The sequence below is a fragment of the Pempheris klunzingeri genome, chromosome 6 (genome assembly GCF_042242105.1).
Source record: "Pempheris klunzingeri isolate RE-2024b chromosome 6, fPemKlu1.hap1, whole genome shotgun sequence".
NCBI lineage: Eukaryota > Metazoa > Chordata > Actinopteri > Acropomatiformes > Pempheridae > Pempheris > Pempheris klunzingeri.
The window spans coordinates 26,511,087-26,534,784 of NC_092017.1; the positions used below are offsets into that span (position 1 = coordinate 26,511,087).

The 23,698-nt window shown below is 40.8% G+C and overlaps 1 protein-coding gene across 1 annotated transcript in view; it reads left to right on the forward strand.

The window, feature by feature from the left end:
• The first annotated feature begins 9,677 nt into the window (after nt 1-9,677).
• Nucleotides 9,678-23,698, forward strand: part of LOC139202740 (desmoplakin-A-like) — a 37,798-nt gene continuing 23,777 nt past the window's right edge. The window contains exons 1-23 of the mRNA XM_070832303.1: nt 9,678-9,913; nt 11,822-11,915; nt 12,850-12,971; nt 13,090-13,240; nt 14,221-14,346; nt 14,831-14,890; nt 14,984-15,151; nt 15,477-15,581; nt 15,688-15,783; nt 16,505-16,630; nt 16,918-17,070; nt 17,198-17,352; nt 17,496-17,622; nt 18,604-18,790; nt 19,088-19,122; nt 19,249-19,668; nt 19,796-19,974; nt 21,016-21,154; nt 21,965-22,158; nt 22,402-22,564; nt 22,681-22,764; nt 22,858-22,965; nt 23,162-23,260. Coding sequence (XP_070688404.1) covers nt 9,678-9,913; nt 11,822-11,915; nt 12,850-12,971; nt 13,090-13,240; nt 14,221-14,346; nt 14,831-14,890; nt 14,984-15,151; nt 15,477-15,581; nt 15,688-15,783; nt 16,505-16,630; nt 16,918-17,070; nt 17,198-17,352; nt 17,496-17,622; nt 18,604-18,790; nt 19,088-19,122; nt 19,249-19,668; nt 19,796-19,974; nt 21,016-21,154; nt 21,965-22,158; nt 22,402-22,564; nt 22,681-22,764; nt 22,858-22,965; nt 23,162-23,260 — 3,327 coding nt within the window. The remainder of the gene's footprint in view (nt 9,914-11,821; nt 11,916-12,849; nt 12,972-13,089; nt 13,241-14,220; nt 14,347-14,830; nt 14,891-14,983; nt 15,152-15,476; nt 15,582-15,687; nt 15,784-16,504; nt 16,631-16,917; nt 17,071-17,197; nt 17,353-17,495; nt 17,623-18,603; nt 18,791-19,087; nt 19,123-19,248; nt 19,669-19,795; nt 19,975-21,015; nt 21,155-21,964; nt 22,159-22,401; nt 22,565-22,680; nt 22,765-22,857; nt 22,966-23,161; nt 23,261-23,698) is intronic.

A 23,698-nucleotide genomic window follows, 5' to 3' on the forward strand; every position in this document is an offset into this window, starting at 1 on the left:
GAAGTAACACCTCCGAACACGTGCTTCTCCTGCTTCTCCGTGAACACAGCTGGGTGCTCAGACTGCCAGGAGTCTTTTTCTCATTAGTTCAAGTTCAAGTTTATTGTCACATACTTGATAATGATGCAAACATCATCACCGGTGATGAAATTCTTAGTCTCGGCGCCAAATCAGCTTTTCATAGTAAGTAAAATAAGGGAATAGTAAATGATTACAGTAAAACTGTATTAAATAGTAAGTAGAAAAGTCTAAAATGCAAAGAAGTGCTGCAAGATATATGGTTTAAAATATGCAAAAATGAAATGAAGTATATAAAAAGAATAACAAGCTGTTGTGACGCCTTCTTAAACCTCTTTGTTTGAATGATCATGTATGTGTTAAATAGCTTTAGAGGTGTTTTCATCTTTGGACAGACCTAACATGGCTGTTTCCCCCTGCCTCCAGAGTTTTATCGCCCCTGACTTTAGTTCTATAATTAACACACAGGCGTGAGGGTGGTATTGGTCTTCTCACCTTGGAAAAAGAGTTGATATGCTTCCCAAATTGTGGGACTGTTCCTTTAAATGTAATATCACATTTTTTTGCATCTTTTGTGCAGCTGCTTTATTACTAAATATATATTTTACATCACTGAAGATGTTTCCTTCAAGACGCAATGGTTTTGTAGATTTGAGTGTGTTTTACACACCCTGAAGGCAAAGTGTGTGTTTGAATAGAGCTTTATGGTTGTTATGATTAATATTAAATTTAACTTGCACACATTAGACACAAGCTTCAGATACGGATCCATAATGACGATCATGTTGGCTTTTATAGTGTTTTTTATATGTCATATTGTTATATTGTACTGATTTCCATACAGTGAAATGAGTGGAAGTCAATGGAAGGTTTTTAAGATATACTCATCATCAACATCATGCTTTTTATTACAGTATTTTTCTCAAATAATTCTATTCTATCACTTCACTCTCTCTACTTTTTCTACAAATTCTACTTTCTTAATCTTCTAAATGTTTAATATTATGCACCAATAGAGGCGAATTCCTTGTAATTTAAAAAACTAACATGGCAATGAATCTGATCCTGATTCTGAGAACAGACACGGACCGAGAGCATCATTTGTGGTGAGTGAGTAAAAACACCACAAGGGTCCATTAAGTCTTCCAAACGAGTTAACAGCACAGGTCAGATAATCTCATCTCTGAGTGACAGGATTCCTCCGTATACCAGGAGGTGGAGCAGCATCGTTTGTCTCCATGAGACCAGTGACCCAGATTGGTTCAGGTGTCATGTGACAGCTCTCTGACAGCCCTCCCTCCCATTCTCCCATTGACCACCCCGCCCCCACCTCCCTTCCTCCCCCGTCTCTGTCTCCATACCCCCAGGAGGCATATCTATGTCACCCTGCTGCACAGGTACACTTCTGTCACAGGATCGGTGAGCTGCAGCAGCTCTCCTGTCTGAGCGCCATAAACCAGCACGATACACAGCAGACACATATATTGTTATTCATAACGGCTCCCGTAGGTGTGCTGTTTATATTCATAGTCATATTTCGGTGTGTTGATATCAAATAAACACGATGGGAGACACAGGCAGCCGTGGTGAAACTGAGCACAGAGCTCCTCTCAGTTCTCAGCATTTCCCAGCACAGTCACCTCTTTCACCTTTGATGCAAAGTCCCTCAGGCAATGAATGAGTCTTGTCTTTCTCTTATCCTCCCTCTCTTATTCTCACTCTCTCTCACACACACACACACACACACACACATACAGTCAAGCACAGGTGCAAACACAATAATAAGAGCTCTCTCCTTATGATTCAGTGTGCTCTATTAAAGATTTATGGCTGTCAAACCCTCCAGAATAAAAGAAAGCCCTGTCTTGTCCCTTTGTATGTATGTATGCATGTGTGTGTGTTTGTGTGTGTGTGTGTGTGTGTGGTTTCTGGTTGCTACGTACCTAACTCCACCCTAACGTCCACCGCAGAGCGTCTATCAGCACATTAAAAGTGTGTGCAAATAGCGTCAGTGTGTGCAAAACAAATCCAACGGACATGTGTGAAGTCACAGATCACTGTAATAAGTAAAAAACAGAAGATAAATGAGTGATAACGGTGAAAGTGGAAGTCTATCTGTTTGTTTTCTTATGGTCTCTCCTCCTTTTCTTCTTTCTGAAGCTAGTTGGGTTTAGCTCTAATCTAATCTAACCTAATCAATCTGTTATTGAATGTTTTATCCTCTCACTCTCTATCTTTTGTGTTATTATTCATTGCTAAAAAAAAAAAAAACAGCCGCTCACAAAAATAGTACTCAAAATCTGAATGTCTGAGTTTCACTTCCTTATAAATGTGTTAAAATAAAATGAAAGCTGAACCTGAATAGACCTGTTGAGGAATTGGAGAAGAAGAATATGATAAGAAGCTTCAAGTTTATTTGAAGAACTTAATCTCAAATACAAAAGCAATCAACAAACTGCGATTGATTAATGACTGAGCCTTCATTCAACTCGTTAAAATAAGTTTCTAGAGAAGCAAATATCAGCAGACTTCGAAGCATGCATTGTTTGAGACTTGAAAGTCTTGAGTACATGTTAATTTATGGCCGTTTCTTCTCATTATAATGAAAACAATGAAATGACAATGAAGCTTAGAATTGACTTCAGTCCTTATTCCCAAACACTGATGATTCCTTAAGTTTTTATGTTTTCAAGTCTTGCTTGCTGTCTTTTTAAACTTAAGCTCGTCTGATAGCAGCAGAATAAGCTGTAAATTAATTATGTTGAATTGATAACTGACTCTTTAAACAGCTGATTCTTAATACCTTACATTTATTTAACAACTCAACTCAGTTGATTTCACATTTTCTCATTAGACGACTTATCCATAACTAATTATTCAACGGACATCCAGTTAATTTTTAGTTCTTAACATCTTTAAGACAGCGGGGGTGTTTTGTGTAAATTGAACCAGCCTGGAGTGTTTTACATTGTGTCATTTATCATCATAGATTTCTGATAACCTACTGATTGATATTCCTTACCTGTGAACATAATTTTGCAGTTGCCTGTGTCTTCTCTGCACCAGCTGCTCATACCGGTGCAGCAGGGATGTTACGCTGACACATAGCCTTGAGGGTGATGAGCCGAGAAGACACAGCCGGGGCCACGCCCCCGCATTAGCACATAACCGGCTCTGCTTTTGTTCATTATGTGAACTTCTAGATCAGCAATACTGTCAGCAATAAGCTTAACAGATATTTGACATGTAGTTAACTTAATCGTGTGAAATGCAGCAGCCAAGTCTGTCCTCAACCTCAATCACCGAAATCTTCACTGCAGGAGTCAAACTTTTGAAAAGATCCAAGCAAGCAGTGTTTCCCGATAAGACGCCCAGAGGTCTGGACTGAATGTGGGGAGAACGTAAAAGCTTTTTACAGCATAGATGTGACTTTATTTCAGTGTGAAGCAGGTCTTAACCAACAAAGAAATATAGTCATAAAGATGGCGATCGTCATGTTCCTGGTTTCGTTTTGTATCTTAGAACCCTGAGAATAATAACCAGCCAAGCAGCCGCACCCTGAAGCAATTATCATCATTACTCATCACCACTTAAAATCCTTTCACCTTGACTGGAAACTTTCCCTTGACCCCACACACACATATGCAGAAATGCATGCATTGTTTCAGAGCATGTAGGCTGTTGGTGCCATGGACCTGGCAAGATGAGAGAAAGAAGGGAGGAAAAATAACAAAGCAAAACTATTAAAACACTCCTCGTCTTACAGAGTGCCAAAGTGAGAGGAGATGAGCTGCCTGTACATGCAGCACAGCACTGCTGACATGAGGAGATAGGTGTGTCCGTGTGTGTGTCTGTGTGTGTGTGTGTGTGTGTGTTGGATTAGGGGCTTTCACTTGATTGTGGGATTAATGATAAAAAAAAAAAGCACTCCACCTTTTGATTCCAGCCAATCAAGGGTGTGTTCTTGGGTGTGGAGTCTTTATTTGCCCAGGAGGTTCTCTCAGCTCACCTGGGTTTTTTTTTTTTTTTTACATCAGAACACAACTCTGACCTTAATTGAACCCCATAATGCAACAGTCACCTCATGCCAAGATCACTGTATATCACTAATTGATATATTTATGTCACTAATTAATTGAATGTCCACCTGGTTGATTTAAGTCCAATACAGCACCTAGTTTGACTGATATCAGCCTATTAAATGACCTGTAACCAGTTGTTATCAATACTATTAGAATGCTTTTATATAGGACCTACGGTGTGCGTCATCTTGTGACTGAGGTGGCAGATTGGTTATGTTTAGGCACCAAAACTACGTGTTCAGCTTTAAGAAATGATGATGGTTTAAGTTGAAATACGAACATAAGTTACAGAAGTAAAGTTACATAATCTGACGTAATTTAGGTTTTCTTATGTACGTTTTTAAAAACTAAACTCAGAGTTGAGTTCTAGTTCTGCACGTGACATAAACAGTATTTGTATTTGACCCATACAACCAGCCCGTCCTCCTGCGCCCTACATGGACTTTCTCCCTCCATATTCTACCTCACCTGACTTCAACTTTGCGTGAAAGCAGCCTCCTGAACCTGCTAGGTTCATAAGATATTTGCAAGCTTTGTCTGCAGAATGTAAAAAAGGGAGAGTTCCTTGGCTTTGGTGCAGCCAGACTACCAGCCTGAAAAAGCTCTTAAACGCAGGGGCAAGATCCTGCAGTGCTTGATAGACAAACAGCAGGGAACTTAAATCAAACTCTAACAGTGAGCCAGTGAAGACAGGAAAGAACTGGCACAACGTGGTCTCTCTCTTTTTGACTTAACGTTTGGGAACAGCTGAAAGTGAGATAAAGATGCCTGAGTAATACCAAACAATAGCAAGTTCAAGTACTCGAAACTGGAAGATATGAGGCATGAGCGGCTTTATCAGATCAGAAGGTGCCTGACAACGTCATCTAACTCTTTATTGAATTTCAGTCCTGGACTAAAATACCACTCTAAGTTCATGTAATGCTCATGCTCCACAGTATTTCCATTTCCTGTCCCTGAAGGCACCTGCATCCCTGCCCTCCCTGTCAGGAGGCCGTATAAACCCATTACAGTGTGCAAGCCTGATCCTGTCTCTGGTAATCAGGACTGAAAGGACATGGGAGAGGGTGGGAACACTGGGACTACGCCTCGGATACGCACCCTAAAATTATTCAACTCATCCAGCCAGAGGACAAAAAAGACTTACATATATAGACAGTAAATGTGTTGATTGCTGATTGGTTTTACAGTTTTTAAATGTTTATTAAGAGTGTGACAATCTCTTTCTTCTGATGTGATTTTGTGTTTTCTCTGATGTGTAGTTAACCCACTAGAACATGCTCATGCAGACTCAGCGTTAAAGTTCAGTACAATTCATCATTTTAAGTGACGGCAGAGCTTTCAGCCCTGAAAATTAGGCCACAACGTTTAGCTTTTAAAAAGAGAAAGACCAGCACTGGAATGCTGTTTTGGCAAAAAGGTGCGTGTCTCTGTGATTTTATGTGCAGCCAAAGGCGTGTACTCGAATGTCATTTGTCAACAGGTAATAACATGATGGTACGACTTTTTTCCCAGAGAAAAATGTTAAAGTAATTTATTATCTTTATGAATCACCCACAGCGAGCGCACAAAAGCTCCTCGACTAAGACGACACTAAAGCAAGTGCAGTCTGTAAGCAGAGCTGCTGGATTTATCCTCAAATCCTCAAAATATAAGTAGCGGGTAAAAATTCTCCCAGTCCTCCATACCAAGTCTGCAATTACACGTGAGATAATGGAAAGCAAATGTTGGTAATAAATTCTAAGCACTCTGTAATACACCCATTCCCACTTCTCTGTGTCGTACGTTCACTCTTGCATGCTCATACACATAACTGCCAATCCCACACACTTACAAACAAACACACACACGCCACATTCCTCAGTAGCTGCTGAGTTTATGGGGGGACCAAACAGCTGTCCTGTACCTGCAAGGTCTGAGTTCAAGCTCCTTGCAAACGTGGTATTATAGGTTCATTATTTTTTAGTTTTAGTTAGCTGTATCGGGTCAAAGTCAAAAGGAAAATACTGCTGCATGGCTGCACGGCATGCTTGATAAATGCAAAACATGATCGAAACTGCAAATTCACCATTTGGATTTTGTTATCATCTGTATTGCTTGCTGTTTTTTTCTTCCCTTCGTTTTTCTTCTTCCTCTCTTGGCACATTTTTGACAATTCTCTGTTAATTGTCAAAAATGTGACACTATTCTGGCAAAAACTGTATAAAAACAGATTTTAATGTCACGAGAAAGAAAAAGTTTTCCCTCTACAGTGACCCAAAGTGCCATAAAATATGATAACGTGCACTAATTGGTGTCCTTACAATGGAGAAAATATGATGTTGTTGAGGCTGCTCTACATTTACGCTTTTAGAACTGTTGTCTGTATGCTGTGTCCCTCAGACAGCCTGAGTTCACCTCTGTTTGGCACAACAACACTGAGCTAAAGTCTAACATCGGCATGCCAACATGGTCACAATGATAATGTTAACATGCTGATGTTCTGCAGGCATAATGTTTATTCATTATCTTCGTTAGCATGCTAACCTAAGTACAGCTGAAGGTGATGGAGCTTTACAAGTTTTGCAGATGTTTTGGTCATAAAACAAAGTGTTGGAGGACGTAAAATTTTTACCTGATTAACGGAGCTAGAGGAAAAGTCAGAGGATCACCAAAGTTATTACAAAGCACCCCGAGAAGAACACGAATGTCTGTGAACAAACTACAATCCATCCAGTAGCTGTTAAACTATTTTATTCCAGACTGAAGTGGTGTGGAGTAAACAGCCTAACCATTCCTACAGCCATGCCTTAAGCAGACCACTGCCTCAGTATGCTGTTTACTGAAGAAAATTAAGGAAGGTGTGTGTGTGTGTGTGCTTCATAATTCACATGTATGACTGTAAAAGTTTGTGGTGGCTTCATAATTTACAACTCGACAAAATTCTCAGCAGTTTCCACCTGAGATTTTCCACTATGCCTGTTATTTCCAGGCTGCAGCAGAAGATTGTATCGCCTGCAGACACTGCACGGTCACCTTTATGTGATCTCTGATGAAAACAGTTGTTCAAGGAGATTAAATGATTTAATGATAGAGTTGCACCACCCTGTTCTCATTCCCAAGGCATCATCACTAGGCAGAGACTTTGTCTCCCTCTTCGGCACCTTCTCCGTCAATATTAGATGCTAAGAGCAACTGTTCTGGTTGTCCCTTCATTCAGAATGGTTCTCGTACCCAGTTCGTCAAATACTGACGCCTCTGACCATATTGTGACAGGCTGCCTTATGACATTATTGATCACAATTTGATTAGGTTGAGGCACTAAAGCCACCTGGTTGGGTTTGGGTAAAGATGATGGTTTGACTCAGGGGTGGGTGATATGATGTTAAATACTGTGCAACAGTAGAAATGTGTCCACTGGTGCAGATAATCTTGTGTGATCTCTTGGTCCTCGCCTGATTTTGTGCTTCCAGCTGCTGGGTGATGTGATTTTGGAAGAGGAAGGTGAATGTGTGCATACAAAGCAGGAGGAAACATGGAATCAGACTGGTGCATCCAGGTGAGTGCAGATCGATACACCTAATCATAACCTGACTTAAACCTGTAGCTGCTGTGAGCTTTACAAGATATTTACTCACATTTTTTTTAGTTTTAATCCTTCTAATTACAACCATAGGTCCTCCTGGTGTGGTTCTAGTTGAAGACTCAAGCTGTTTACACTGTAAACTGTAATTGTTTCAATAAACTTGCAGGTAAGATGGTGGTGAAGATAACAGAACTCATCATGCTGTTCTATGGTTGTAATGTACGTAACTTCATGATAACACACTGAGTATGGGATTAATCTGCAGCTCTGGTTCAAAATGCAACCAAACGAAGGACAAAATGTGGCCTGAACAGACGCGCCAAGGCTTGTTTCTGGCCTCGCTAATTGCCTTTTGCTATTTGATATCAAACAGAAGCAGTTGTGGCAGTTGTGGCCCCCACTGGCTGTTTAAGAGGATAAAGTAGGTGTTTCATATTTCTTAATATTACCTGCAGACACACACACACAACCAAAGACATGATCCTCCCTCCAGACTAAAAGCCTTGTGAAGATAACTGTTGTCCTCATTTGGAAAGTAAAGCTAAAGAATGTTGGTGTTTTGTTTTTAGCTCAGCTGCTGTCTCTGGTGAGTCAGTTGTTTTTGTTTGAAACAATCAAATGTGCAGTTATTTTTATGTCTGAATTGAAGGGGTTGACGCAGTAGTGATATCTGACGCCCTGGGGATGAGAACAGGCTGGTGGGGCTGCTAAAATTAACAAAATGTATAAGAACCAAAGGTGACTGGATTTTTGGATGTAGCATCAGTAATGTCAGAATGATAAATCACATAATCAATACCATGTGCCAGAGATACAGCAAGAGAAGTGGCTTTGAACGCTTGCAGTGTTACATGATTCAAAGACCACACGTGTGTTTTCTATGTTGTAACTGTAACTGTGGCCTAAAAGGAGTCAACAAAAGAGGTGGAACCTGTCTGAATAAAGCATTCATCAGTAAATAAGGGCCGTTTTCATAACTTTCCATTTATCCTGTTTGAACAGAACTGCGATGATACATTTTAAGTCACTGTCATTTGAAAAACAGCTGCCGAACGAGTTTTTCCTGTGAGTCCCACCCACTGGCTGGAGGCAAGTGTTTAAGTAGAGAGAGACAGAAGGTAGCAGGGGCGTGCTGGGCCATGGTAAACGTCTGAAGAGGAGGAGGAGACAGAGATGCACCTTGGATGCACCTTGGCGGTTATTTCTGACTGTTCCACTGGAGACACGACCCAGTCAAGTGGATGCATCGCCTGCTGGTTCGCCTTGGAGCGCTTTGACCTTCACAGCTGTCACATAACATGACAGTCAGCCGTTGCAGATTGCAAATGTTACAAAGAGTTTTCAAGGTATCAAATTAATGAGAAACCAAACTAGTCTCATTTTAAAACATGCTGTAAAGTTAAACCCCACACACATATATTTTTAATAATCAAAACATTGTATTTATTTCTATGCATTTCACTTTTTTTTTTTTTTAACTTATACTTGCATGTAAAAGTTGTGCATGCTATGGGATACACACACACACACTTTCTACTTCTATACTTGTGAGGACATAGTGCCTTCCAGGCCATAATCCAAACCTTAGCCATCAGGGCTGCATTCCAAATCCCAACCCTAACCCTACCATTAATGTAAACACAAGTCTAACCTCAAACTTAGACTCAGTTCTTAACTCACAAACAGCCCTTTGAAGCAGGAGGGGAAAGTATGTTTGACTGAAATCTCCACTTTTCCTAAATTCCCCAATTTTCTACAAATGTCATGAGGCAAACTGGTTCCCACAGATACGGAACTGCAGGAGCACAACCGCACACTCGTCCTCCAGCTGAGTTTGGAGGGGAGTGGCACAGAGGGTTTTTGGCTCAGCAAATTGGGGAGAGACAGAGAGGTGTGGCCACCAGCCTCCTAAATCGATCCTCCCCTACCGTTCGGTTGCAGTCTGCCCCAGAGGGACCGGGGCAGACAGGTGGTTTCCGCAGAGTCGCTTTGGCTCCCGCTCCCCTGCCAGAATGAGCCTGTACGGGTCTCAGAAGGGCCTGAACATGGACCGCAGGTCGGGCTCGAGAGGCGACTTGTCTGGCGGGGCGCCGCAGCATTACGCACGGAGCGAGGTGATGCACGGAGGATACGACCCCTACATGGAAGGAGGGTACAACAGCTACACTTACACCACCAAGTCCTACAAAGGCGGAATGGGAGACGGGATGTCAGGCGGAATGATGGGCGCGATGGGAGGTGGAATGAGGTAAGAGGACATTTTCTGGTTGATTCTCCAACTGTTTGAACTGATAGGCCCACCTGTCTGCAGGTAACAGGTGGCAGCAACCAGGGGAGCACTTCGCTGCCCTCACTGCACGGAGGATGCATGCTGGTTGCTATTAAATATTGATCACGCTGTTTAATCCCAATATTCATTTTGCCACTGCACAGCCTGGTGACACATGGCTCAGGAAAGCTCAGGCAGTGTGCAGCAGCTCAAACACCCATTTTACCAAGCAAGTGCATGAAAATAGCAGCAGTGGTCCTAATTACAGAAAAATGAAATTTCACAGCTCTGATTTGGTGATGTTTGCATCAGTTTCATTGAGTTTTGTGAATGAATACTCCACCAAATGTTGGTCACCAGCCTCCAGACAAATTCTGCAAAGTTTACAAAGAATTGGGCTGGTGTGTGTGTTCATAGATTGTTTGTGGAAGGAGTGACCACATCACCTGAGGCGTTTAGCCGATAATACACAGTGCTAATAACAAAACAAGGCTGTCATAAATGTGTCCATATCTAAGTGATGAATTACAGCTGCTGGGTTTTGCAGAATTTAAGAATCTCCTGGGGCTTCTCTCCCTGGAGAGAGATGCAGAGTCTGATTTATAGCTCACAGTGAGCTGCTACGTTCCCTCTGCTGCAACAGTTTAACATTCACTTATCCCAGAAACGCCTGTGTTAGTTTCAGACCTTCCACACTACCGTATCACCCACGGAGGACATGTGTCACTGTAGTACTGTAAGAGAGAGCAAAGAGAGCATCTGGCCGACGTCGGCACAAAGGCTGCATTGTTCCTGTGAAGTGAAAGATGTTTTCGTATCATGGAGTTTTTGATATTTATCAGCTGGTATTTCTTTAGGCCTCCTGATTCCAGCAGTTGTTGCAGTAATAATTGTTTATTCATTATCATCATTATTTTAATTAGACCAACATATCAGCTGCTAGTAGCTCAAAGATTATTAAGACTGGGGTCATTGTCCATGTGTTTTTAATAAACTGACCTGAACATCTGTAATGGAATCCACGTTGTGTTGTGATGTTCAGTTTCTCGCTTGACTTGCTGTTTGTCTTGAACATGTTCTTATTGAGGCTTTTCCATGTGTTGTTTTATGATGTGATGTCTTGTTGTGAGCGCGGGCTGCAGAAAGAGAAGCTGCTACCTCCGGTTATCCAAATAAAGAATCAAGTACATTTAGAAAATAGATAATGAATTAGATACAAAGGAGATACGTGTGCAGATGTTTTGATGCTCTGCTGGTTTTTACTGTTTATGTTGTTATCGGCTTAATCAGAAATCTTTGTTTGTGGCATGTTTATGCAAAGAAATGAATATCGTTAGTCCGTTTTTATTAATCCTCAAATACTGACATGCAGACTTGAGTATGGCCTCAGGCAGCTGTCTTACGCTGTTTAGATTCTGGACTTTTGAAGTATTTACTTTGCTTACGGGGCTCTTTATGGACAGGTTAACAGCAAACACAGTACAACCACACAACATATCGCTGCAGCCTATCTACCTTCTCCGACCTGGTGTCACGTTCCAGCTGGTTCGTGCTGCAACACAACACTCATCAATGATCCCATTGTTACTGTTGGTGTGTAGAAAAAGGAGATTGCCATGCTAATGGAAAGTCAAAGTACACAAACTGTTTTAAGTGTAGCTACTGCATGTGATGATGACAATGAAGCTTTTGGATTTTATTTCCTTTTCACAACAAAATACATTTCAGAGAACATTTAAAGGGGTCACACAGTAAAAAAAAAAGCTGGGAACTGCTGGTCTGAACTGTGATATTGTGGAGTTTCTGCCTTAAATACGGACGATGCAGCCGAAAATGATTGTAGTGATGAATGTGATGGTGATAAGGTCACTGTGTTGCCCCCTGCAGTGGCGCCACCCTCAGTGCCATTCACCAGAGGGCCATGGTCCTGCAGGCCCAGTGCCAGGAGTACCTGAAGAAAGCCGAATACGCCCTCCAGTCTGTGAGTCTTGGTTTGTTTTGTAAGCCTGTCTGGACCGGAGCTCATTCTGTGGGTTTTTATTTCAAAAGAAAAACAAAACAAAACACTGCGTTGGCAGAAAGATGCAGAGAGAATGACAGAAATGCTGTTTGGTTGTAGTTTGTGAAACTGGATGAGTAACTTGATAGATGTGTCAGAACATGTAAGAGGGACTAAGTTCATAAAGTTTATTAAAGTTTGTTTTGTTTAGCTCTCAGTTGGATCTATTTTTGCAGCTTTACATTGTCAGTCGAGATGAGTTGACATTAAAGTCGCCGCACAGTTAGCACCCCCCCCCCTCAGCTTTTTGTTGAGCAACAAACCCCATTGTTCTAAGCTTGAGTGACGTGGGGGAGTGATTTAGGAGCTTGTTGACTTGTCGACCTGCTCTGACTCCCCCACCCCACCCTCTAGCTGAGCAACGTGTGTGAAATACTGAATATCTCCTCTATTACTTCATTCCAAAAAGTCATAAAATCATCCAGTCTCAGGGTCTTTTCTCACAGAGACGTCGACATTTTTTGGCATCTCAACGCAAATCTGACACAAGTCAGTGCAAAGTTAAAGTACTGTGATTGCTAGAGGAAACAAAGTCAAAGTGTTTGGCTCTATGTGGTGCAAAACCAGTGACAGCGTTTATTAATTCTAACACACAGTCTGGATTTTATTTCATGTATTACTTTACTTGCCTGATTTTATGTCATATGCATATGCCACCATATGCAACACGCACGTTTTTGCATAACACAAAGGTTTGGTTGGCAGACAAATTAAATAAATTGGATGCAGGATATTTGGTTCATTCTCAGTTAACATTTAAAAAAAGATAGACGGGTATGTAGATGTATATTTTGTATTTCTCTTTCTGCACAGTGGCTTTGTGCACCTCTCTGACTGTAATGGTAATGCCTTGCAGGGCAGCGCCCCGGGTGATGCAGAGCGCTACATGCTGATGGCCAAAGAGACCATTGAGCAACTAAAGAACTGTGCAATAGATCTGAGACAGATGGGACAGCCCAATGACAACGTGGTCAGAACGTAAGGAAGAACTCTCCCTGACTTTTTTTCCTCCCCCTTCTGATTAATCCAACCTGTAACTGAAATAATATACATGCAATTCACGCGTCCTTGCTGTCTTCCCTAAACTGTTTTGTAGTTTGGAGATGTGTAAAGACCAGCTGAAGGGGGTCCACATGGCCATCACAGGCAGCATGCACAGGAGGAGGAGCACCAGAGGGAGCTCTGGAAGCTGGGAGGAGGCTGGAAGGAGCTTCAATGACGCTATGGGCTGGATTGCCCAGCACAAGGTGCGCACACACACACACACACACACACCAATGTGTGCCCTGCCTAAAGACAGACTGAAATGTTCTGAACATTATTTCAAGAGCTGGTGTTTATCAGCATGAGTGTAACAGTTTGACACATGATATATTCAGATTATATTCATCTAAACAAGGTGATACTGTGTTCATCCTGTCAGTGTAGAAAGAAAGAAAGGAGGGGTCTGACTTTTAGCACAGACGGCTAACAACGTTGCATTTATGGTCAGACAATAAAATCTGGAAAACAAGCAAACATGGTGTTTTCATGGTGAAACCTTAATCAATGATATTGGGGCTCATTCTCATTCGTTCTCTGTTGATTTGATGGCACAAAAAAGACAATATGAATGTGATAGGTCAATAAACGTACCTCATTTTCCAGCCATTCTTCTAGCCTGAAACAATCACTCACTATCAAGTAGATTTCTAGTGGAGATCACTTTAAGAAAAAAGAGAAAAAGGTGTCAGTGAAGTGACTGACAGATCTCATTAAACCAGAATACTTTGCACTTATCGTTTACGCAGTTTAGACATGAATGCATTCCTTTGCTGCATGTTTTAAGAGACGCAGGATTGAAGTGGTGTTACATTTGGCATTCTTACAATTTATGGAGAATTGGAAGGACAAAAGGACACACAAGAAGATGCACACAAGTTTTTGGGAAGCACTGCTGGGAAATAAGAATGAAAAGAAGTTTTTGTTTTTGTCTTTAGCTTTCAGACCAATTTTCTTGTGCAAGATTCCTGAGATGTTTTCAGTGAGGAGGCTCATAAATTCATCCAGTGAATCCAAGTGGATTCTCTGCCACCACCTGCTGGTGACACTAATGGCACATCAGGCGAACGTTTGGCTTCAAATGTGAACTGAAAATGTGTTTGTTTTGAACTAATATTCTCAGTGTGTTCCTCTGCTGTGTGCTGGTGATTGAAATACATATTTCTGTGTCTGTTTGGTGTGTCAGCGTCTGATTGAAACAGCTCCCTGGGGAGACGATCCTGCAGCCATCGAGCAGCAGTTCATCAGCCACCAGAGGTTTCACAGCTCCATCCAGAGGAGCATTGAGGTGGACCGAGCCAGAGACGAGATGGTGGGTTCACACCACTCTGTGGGACGCTGTGGGCCGGCACGCACCGGGGCGTTATTGCTGTGATGAGAAAAAAAACCTAAACCTCTGTTGTGTTGTTGTAATCAGAAGCCCTAATAACCCTAATAATCATGCTTGTATTTGCCATAATTTTATACAAATGTCTGTTAAGAACTTAAACAACACAAACTGCACAGTAGCTCTCCCCAAGGACGCACGATCCTCTAAATTAGTTCTAGAAAATGTTTAACTTTTACTCTCCTAACTTATCTATCCTCTCAAGTGACATAAAATAAACTCAACATCCACTCACATATTTTTATATCATCTCAAATGTATGGACCTCTTGTTGCTTAGACTGTTTGTTATCTTTTTAGGGATAAATTAAGGAGACACTGATTGAATTTCCTCAAGGTGTTTCATGTTTTTCTGTATTTTTAACATCTTGAGAGTGTCTTAACAACTCGGTGTGATTCTCTTTCCATAGATCAAGAAAGGAGACAAAGGAAGTCTTCATGCTCTTGACCAAGAATGGGACATTTTGCAGGTACAGCAAAGACAAATACTCTGTCAGGTCATTCCTACTGGACTTAAATCGTTGGTCGTGCATTTAAACCTCCACCTCATTCTCCCATGTTAGCAAATGTCATTTGATCGGATGGAGCAGCTGCAACACCTGCAGCAGATCATTCAGGACATGTCCAAAGAGATCATGTGGGTGAACAGCAGGGAGGAGGAGGAGCTGGTGTTTGACTGGGGAGACAAGAACATCGACCAGTACATCCCACAGAAGCAGGAGAGCTACTCGGTCAGTAAAACTTACCCAACTGAAAGAGAACAAGTTAAAAACAAGTTAATTTTGATACCTTGACGCTACAGAAATCCAGTTTCAAATTTTAAGAGCTTCATTCTAGCCGATTAGCATTCTTGGCAAACCTGTGAGCCTAAATCACACTAATGCCTTTTTATGAAGTTAATCTGCATCTCATAAGGGAGCAATCATCTGTGATAGATTAGATTTTGGCAGCTGCAGTCTGTCATCCACTAAGAGCGAAGCCACAGAGTGTTCTTCCAGCTGCATCCTGATGTTTCCTGTGTCCCCTATCATTACCAAACCTCTTCTTATGCAACAGAAACTGATGAGCACGCTGGAGGACAAAGAGAAGGATCTGAATAAACTGAAAGCCAGAGTGGATAACCTCCTGAAGAACAACCATCCGGCTTCAGACAAGATCGAGGTACAGACCGATCCGTTTATCACGTGTGTCTGTTTAGAAATCTCACACCAGTTCTTACAAGCATTTATAAGTGTGCAAGTGGGAGTCTTATCTTTTGTTTTTTCAGGCTTACAGGGACACTCTGCAGACTCAGTGGAGTTGGCTCCTTCAAATTACCAAATGCATTGATGTTCATCTGAAGGAGAACGCAGCTTATAGCCAGGTATCATGACAAAACAGACTTTTATATTACAGTTGATGACATGGCGATGTGTAAATGTTAAGGGCTGTTACTCTTACTGACAAATCCAGTGAGAATTAGCAAAGGATTCTTGGCCCTACAGAGATTTTTTAGCATCTTTCAGCTCATTGTTTTGGTTTTACGACCAGCAGCTTCACAGTTTTGGTTCACTCTCACAGCTGATCCACGGCTGATGAACTCACTGTACACTTTCTGTCTACCATTAAACATCAAACGTTCTTTTTATTGTAAGACCTTAACTTGAAGAATAACCAAGTAACTTCAGCTGTCGGATAAACGTGGTGTAGTAAAAAGTGCAGTAATTGTACTTAAAGTTATATCTTCGAATATTTACTATCGCTACTAGTATAGTATTTGAGTAAAAGTACTCAGTTACTTTCCACCACTGCCTGATTGCTCAAGCCCACTTTTCCCTTAAACCTTAAATCACTCTGAAGGTTCTCTGCTTTTCCCAGAATTGAGACCTTCTGCTCCAATTAAAGCCGCAATTTATAAAACCACATTTGGTTGGATACTGAATTGGTGACATATTTTGGGGTCTGGACAGACATGAATGTAAACTGCATGTTGACTGGTTGGACGATTCTTTTTCTAGTAATGAGCAGTTTTGGTGCTGAGACTTGGTGTGAAACCCTTTTTTAATATATCACACACTTACGTAACATCATGTGTTTATCAATAGTTCTTCAAGGGGGCCAATGAGACGTACAGCGCCCTGCAGAGGGAACATGAGACGGTCCGCAAGAAGTTCACCTGTGACAAGAACACGTCACTGGAGGACCTGCTTGAGCTCATGAAGGGACTGGAGGTACTGCAGCTTCTTACAGCACTAACACATCAGCTGGGCAAAGCAAAGCCTCCATTTTGGGCGATTAAATTGAATCTATTGATGGTCAAAACTCATCTTTTTAACATTGTCTATTCAAGTCTTAAGCTGTTTTGTCCTGATGTGATTGATAATATCTTCCAGTTTCATGGTGTGTTTAGTTGGATTTTTCTTTTGTCGAGTATGAAAAAGCTACAGAACCACTACAGTATGTAATTCTTCTTCTTATTATTGATCTTGTTTTGTGTTTTTTTTTTTATTATGTTCAGAGGGAGAAGGAGAAAATTATGGAAAACAAGAGGCAGGTTCAACATCTGGTCAACGTGTCCAAGAATATTGTGAGACTGAAACCCAGAAACCCCGAAGAGAAGAGCAGCAGCGGCATCATCGTCAAGGCCCTGTGTGAATTCAAACAGGACCAGGTCAGTCTCACACATACTGTATCTTTAAGCCACGGACTCTTACATATTTCTAATACATATACTATCTCCGTAATTGATTCTTGTTTGTTTATTTATCGATAAACTTAATTCTCATCGGGCTCCACAGAAGGTGATCTGTAAAAACAATGAGGCGATCCTAAAGGACAACAGTCAGCGCAGTAAGTGGCATGTTACAGGCCCAGGAGGGCTGGATATGTTTGTGCCCTCTGTGTGCCTGATCGTACCGCCTCCCAATCCCCTCAGCGTCAGCCTGGCCAACAAGTAAGATGCAGAATATTTTGTTTTGGGCACATGATCATTATTTTTTTTAACTCTGGGTTGTAGGAACGTATGACATTAATAAAAACCTTGTTGTTATGTGTGAGTAGAAGGTTAAATGTTAAATTTCTCTGTGGTGTCCAAAGGAACGAGCAGTACTATGAGGCCATCCTGTCAATCTGGAATCAGCTGTACATCAACGTCCGGAGTCTCACCGCCTGGCAGTACTGTGTCCTGGACATCAGACGCATCAACTCCCTCACCATCTCCATGGTAAGTGATGAGTAAACTGTCTGATCTCAGGTACTGTTGTCTTAGATTCATCTGTACGTTTATCTACCTCTTTTTAAAAGAGAATAAAAAACAGTAGTGTCATGTCTCAGGTGTGTTTCAAGTGTTCAACCATTCAGAATAACTTTTTTAGTAACCTTCTACTGAGTCATTTTTCATTTACTTACATAAAGGAATAGTTTTGGGAAATACAACTTCTTTGCTGTCTTGCTGAGAGTCAGATGAGAGGATCAATACCACTCATATCTGTATGAGTATATAGATATATACATATAAGTATAAGGCTACAGCCGACTGTTGGTTAGCTCATAAATAAAGACTGGAAATAGGCAAATGGTTAGCCAGGCTTTGTCCGAAGGTCACAAAATCATTAATGGAACATTCATTGATTAATATATTAATTAATCTGTTATATTTCGGTTGTCTATACAGTATAAAAATGTCAAGTTTTAGTTTTATTGAATTCTTGTTGATGAGAATTTCACACTATTCTTTTGAAAGTTCATCAATTTTTCAACTTATATAACAGGAATTTCCATAACTTTCAATTCAGTAAGTTTACGTGTGAATTCATTTTGCCCTTATTGTATTTTATTCCACTTGATGTACCCAAATATTAGAAACTGAAGACGTCAGGATCTTTCTGCATTTATTGGTATCAATAAATTCCCCTTTAAATCTCTGTAAGTCTCTGTTGCAAAGAAAAATGTACACAACGAGGTTTGAATTACTGAAGTTATATTTATTCACCAGATTACTCGCAGCAGATGGTACTATAAATAGGATAAACCATGGTAACCTTAAGTAAAGACAGAAAATAAAGTTAATCTTCTACTTTATGAACAAGACATTAATTTAAAAACCCATTTTGGCCAGAAACACTTGAAATGAACAGAGAAATATACTTTATCTATACGTTTAGATCTAGTTAAATAAGTCAAATGTGTTTGTGTGTGTGTCCAGCTGGCCAAGATGCGTCCTGAGGAATACCGCCAAATCATCAAGAACCTGGAGACTCACTTCGAGGAGTTCAAAGTGAGCTGCCACGGCTCCCAGATGTTCGTTGACGAGGACAAGAAGACCATTGAGAACCAGGTCACTGGAGCCCAGAGCCACTATGACCAGCTGGTGGTGCAGCTGCCTGTTTACAGTATGTATCACAGAAAATAATCAGAGCTGCTCATGACTCAAAAACACTCCTCACCCTCAAAAGATGCTACAATTAGAAAGCAGCAAAGGACAAGAGGACATTGTTAATGAAAAAATAATAGATTTAGACTACAACTATATTTTTCTCTGCATGCTTTATGATATTATTATGCACTAATAATACAGAAATTCAGGCCACAGCTCTTTTAATTTTGTTAAAGCGATGGTAGTCTCCCTTTAGAGATGCATCAAATATTTGATGAGAAAATTAAACTTCTTATCTTCTGTCTACTCACAGTTGCACAACAGGAACAACAAGTAGAGGCCCAGCAAGTAGTCCAGCAACACCCCCAACATCAGCTGATTATAATACAGCAGCCGCAGCAGCAGCAGTTTCAACTACAGCAGCAGCATCAGCAGCTTCATCTACAGCAGCAGCATCAGCAGCTTCATCTACAGCAGCAGCAGCATCAGCAGCTTCAACTACAGCAGCAGCAGCAGCATCAGCAGCAGCAGCTTCAACTACAGCAAGCTGCCGCCCAAGAGGAGGTGAGGAGGGTGGAAGAAGAAAGAAGGAAAGTGGAGTTGAAGAAAGTGGTGGAGAAGAAATCAGAGGTGAAGAAAGAGGTGGTGAATAAAGAGCAAGTGATTAAGAAAGAGGCAGTGAAAGTGATCAAGACGGTGCCGGTGAAGAGGAAGGTGCTGCTGTCCTCTTCGTCTGCCTCCTCCTCTTCCTACTCATCCTCCCGCAGCTTATCTGAGCTGCACGCACTCAGGATGAGGCTGGAGGCCTCTGAGGCCACGCTGAGTCAGCACATTCACATCTGCTTCGGAGACGACGGGGTGTACGACTGTGGCCTCAAGATCATTCAGTTGGAGGTAGACACAAAAAAAACTCACAAATACAAGAAAAAAAACAACAAGCATGTTAAAACTAATCTTATTCCAAGTATTTACGCCCCAGATTCACTGCAGTAACTGTATTTGTGCACATGTTTTCCTGTAGACCGTGCAGCATGATGTCGACTTGATGCGCAGCGAGTACTTACGTCTGAGGGAGCAAGTCTTGAGGGAGCTGGAGGACACAAGCGATTCAGACAAAGCCCAGTTCCTCCGCAGTGAGATTGGAGTCATCAACGAAAGACTGGCCAGTCTGGAGGGCAGCTCATCCGCGTACTTACAACGGTAAGACCGTGAAAACAACCTCAAGCTGTTGTTTTTTTTAAAAAGTTGAATCAAACAACAATTTGGGTTAGCTACCTGTAGCTTGTAACAAGCTACTGTGGCCATGGAAGCCCTTGTTTATACAGAGTCGCTGTGATTGGCTCATTACGTTCTAACTATCCCTGATTGGTTGTTTGATTCAGACTGGATTCATTTTTTTTAAAACACTAAATACAATTGGGTGTCCCTTCAATTGAATATTATTAGTGACATGCAGTTAATGTCAATGTTATTTAGATTTTTTTTATTTTTCAGGCTCATTTACAAGAAAGACCTGAGATTCCATTTTATATACGAGTTTAAAACTAAGATGACGCAGTCTAACTAATCAGTAGACACACAGATATTTTAATTAAATTATCACAACTATTAGAAAATATTTTGCGGTTTACTGCAAGCTTCTACCAACAAACTACTGTCATAGTAGCTTAAAATTCAACTATAGATTCGAAACGCCTATAGCAGAAATGTCTGCTATTCAAACTGCTAATGTTTTAAGGGTTGTGGCAGCAGCATGAGTATGTATAATAGCTCTGTAAGCCAGTATAGTGGGTGAAAATATAGTGAAAATATGGTGGGATGTATTAGAAATGGTCTTTTCTGGTACAATAATTACCATAATAATTACAAACTTGTTTTCAGGACAATCTACAATCTAATTAAATTCTTAAGTGTGATAATGATGTACGAATATTATATCATAATTTTACTATTGAGGAGTTTTGGATATAGAATGAGGCTTAAATTAATTAAAGTGATTTAAAGGTTATTGAAGGTAGACCAGACTGGATAGTGCCTGGTTTGCCGTGCAAATGATGACATATAAGACGGTATCATCAGCATAAAAAGGCACATTACAATGTCATTACAAGCAGTGGACCTGAATTGATCCTGTAACAACAGTCATAGGGACTTGAATAGAACCAGTGACAGAATATCAGAAGATAGCAGCAGCACTGCAACACAAAACACTGTCTCAACACATTTCCTCCTCCCTGACAGGCTGCGGGCTCTAAGGGACATGCTGGAGAGTGTGGCACGAGCTGAAGACATAGTGAAAGTTCATGAGGCGAGACTGACAGAGAAAGAGACCACCTCTCTGTTGCCTAGTGAAGTGATGGAGTATATGTTGACCCTGAAGGTATTTTATGTGACATGTTATGTTTTCAAAAAAAACATTTATTGTAAAAAAAAAAAAAAAAATCACAGCAGCTTTTTTGCAAGATATTGGAGTTTTAGTTAACTTTTTGCACGTATTGCAGAATAAGAAGAATCACTTGTGATACTGCAATTTTTTCCAGCCTTTTCTTCTGCTCGGCCTCATACCTGGCAGGCTGCAGCTGGGACAGAATACCAGTGCATATTAGTGCATGGATCAGTGCTCACCCATCAGTTTAAATTAGAGAAGTTGGAAGAACTGAAAGCTAGAGAGTCCCACTGTGTGGCTTTTCCTATGTGCCATGATTCTCGTTTCTCTAAAGGATAACTTCAGTATTTTTAAAACTGGGCCTTATCTTTAAATCTTGTGTCCACTAAAACTAACCGATTGAGGAAGCGGTAGACCAGCAACTCACGTGTTCTGCAATTAACATGACATGTTTTTGTCAATGGAGTCAGATGGCTTTAAAGATAGTGACATAACTACTGTTTCTGATGTAAATACATTTTTACAGGTCTCTCTCTGTAGGGATCCTTTTCCACAATGTTGTCAGACACTTTGAATAACAATCTGAGCCTGTCAGTGGCAAAACAAGCACTTTTAGTTGATGTTGGTTTTCCCAAAGAATTACTTTGCAGCCATTGATCTACTGGACCAATTCCAAAACTTTTTGTAGTTACTAGTCATTTCTAACCCAAATATGTAAGAAATAGAGCTCAGGTTTGAAAATACTGATAATTGGTCTGGGATGTCACATTTAACTGGTATTTTCTGTGTGTTGTCGATGTGTAGAGTATTAAAGCACAGCTGGATCAAAAGAAGGATGTTCTGGCCTCCATGGAGGCAGAGTTGGCCAAGGCGTGCCACTGGAACAGCCAGGTGGGCGGCCCCTTCCACAGGTGTGACATGATGCTGTCCAAATACTCTGAGCAGGTGGGCCTGCTGTCAGACCGCTGGAGACGAATCCATGGACAGATTGACACCAGGTATCCCTCTCTCTCTCTCTCTCTTATCTATTTTGTTACAATAGAATAAATGTAAAAAATATATATATAATGTTTCACTATTGCTTGACATTTCATACATTTAGTAAGTATTTGAGAACCATATAATTGAGAAAATAATGGTAAGATGAATCTTTAATAGAAATAACCATTTATATCACAGCACATCACCAGCAGCTTTCTCTCTGCGTCTCGCATTGATCAATATGTCTTTGCCCGGCTCAGACTCCAGGATTTGCAGTTGTATCATCCTCAGCTGGAGCACTACAAGACAACCAGCACCTCCCTTATTAACTGGATCGATGCCACACGGAAAAAACAGGATGCCCTGCAGGCCACCAAGATAGAGAGCATCCAAGCCCTGAAAGACCATATTAACAACCAGAAGGTCTCCTGCGCAGCCCCTTATTGTCATCAGTTAACTTGCTCACAGTGTTCAGGGTTTATGTTCATATGTGTTTAGTAATCAGACATCTGACATCTTTACATTATTGTGTCCTCAAGGCCCTGAACTCTGAAATCAAATCAAGGAGGGAGACAGTAGAGAATGTGCTGAGGGACAATGAGGCCTGTGTGAATGCAATCAAGGTACGGAGGCCTACATAGAGGATGTACACACTTCAAACTCATCAAAATAATTCATTTTACTGTATGAGTTTCATGACTGTGTTTGTTTGATAGGACTATGAAACGGACCTTGCCTCCTACGCCTCTGGTTTAGAGACTTTGCTCAACATCCCCCTCAAGAGGACGATGCTGAGGTCGCCATCGATGGATCTTAATCAGGAGGTAATAAAACCAATTTGCAAATGTTTACTCTTGTTAAAACACTGAAGCAGCTTTTGTGATGAGGTGACCCACGAGTATCCGAAAACATTTTCCTCTTGTGTCCTTATATATTATAGGAGGGGATTTCTCTGAATCACTGAAGTCATCTTGTGTTGTGTCTAAATTGATCCTTGAGTTTGCGGTGTCTTTGTCTCAGGCTACACAACTGCAAACCCATTACATGGAGTTGCTTACCCTGTCTGGTGACTTCTACAAGCACCTGGGAGAGCTGCTCAAAAACATGGAGGAGCTCAAGGTACTGATGTTGTATTTTGAAGTTCTTTGAATATTTGTTCTTGGTTTGCATTTTAATCAAATTCTTGTTTGTACTTTGTCTTACTGCATATCTTTTGAATTGTTTTCTTTCTGTTTGTTGTTTTTAACTCTATCATCATTCGACCCTTTATGGAAAAACTAACAATTTGGGACATTTACATATTTAATTTGTTGTTTAACATTTAATGTTCATCATTCCTGATGGTTGAATTAAATTAATCTAAAACAAATCTAAATTAGATTAAGTTAGCATAACATAACTCAATTAAAGTCCTTTTAAAACTAAGTTGCTTTAAGGTAATAACTTTAGTAAAACTATTAACATTTTTGTATTGTATTAACATTTTCATATTAACAATTGAAAACATGACTATGTGTAATTCCTTGTAGAGACGTACCCGAATCTGCACTTCTCCTC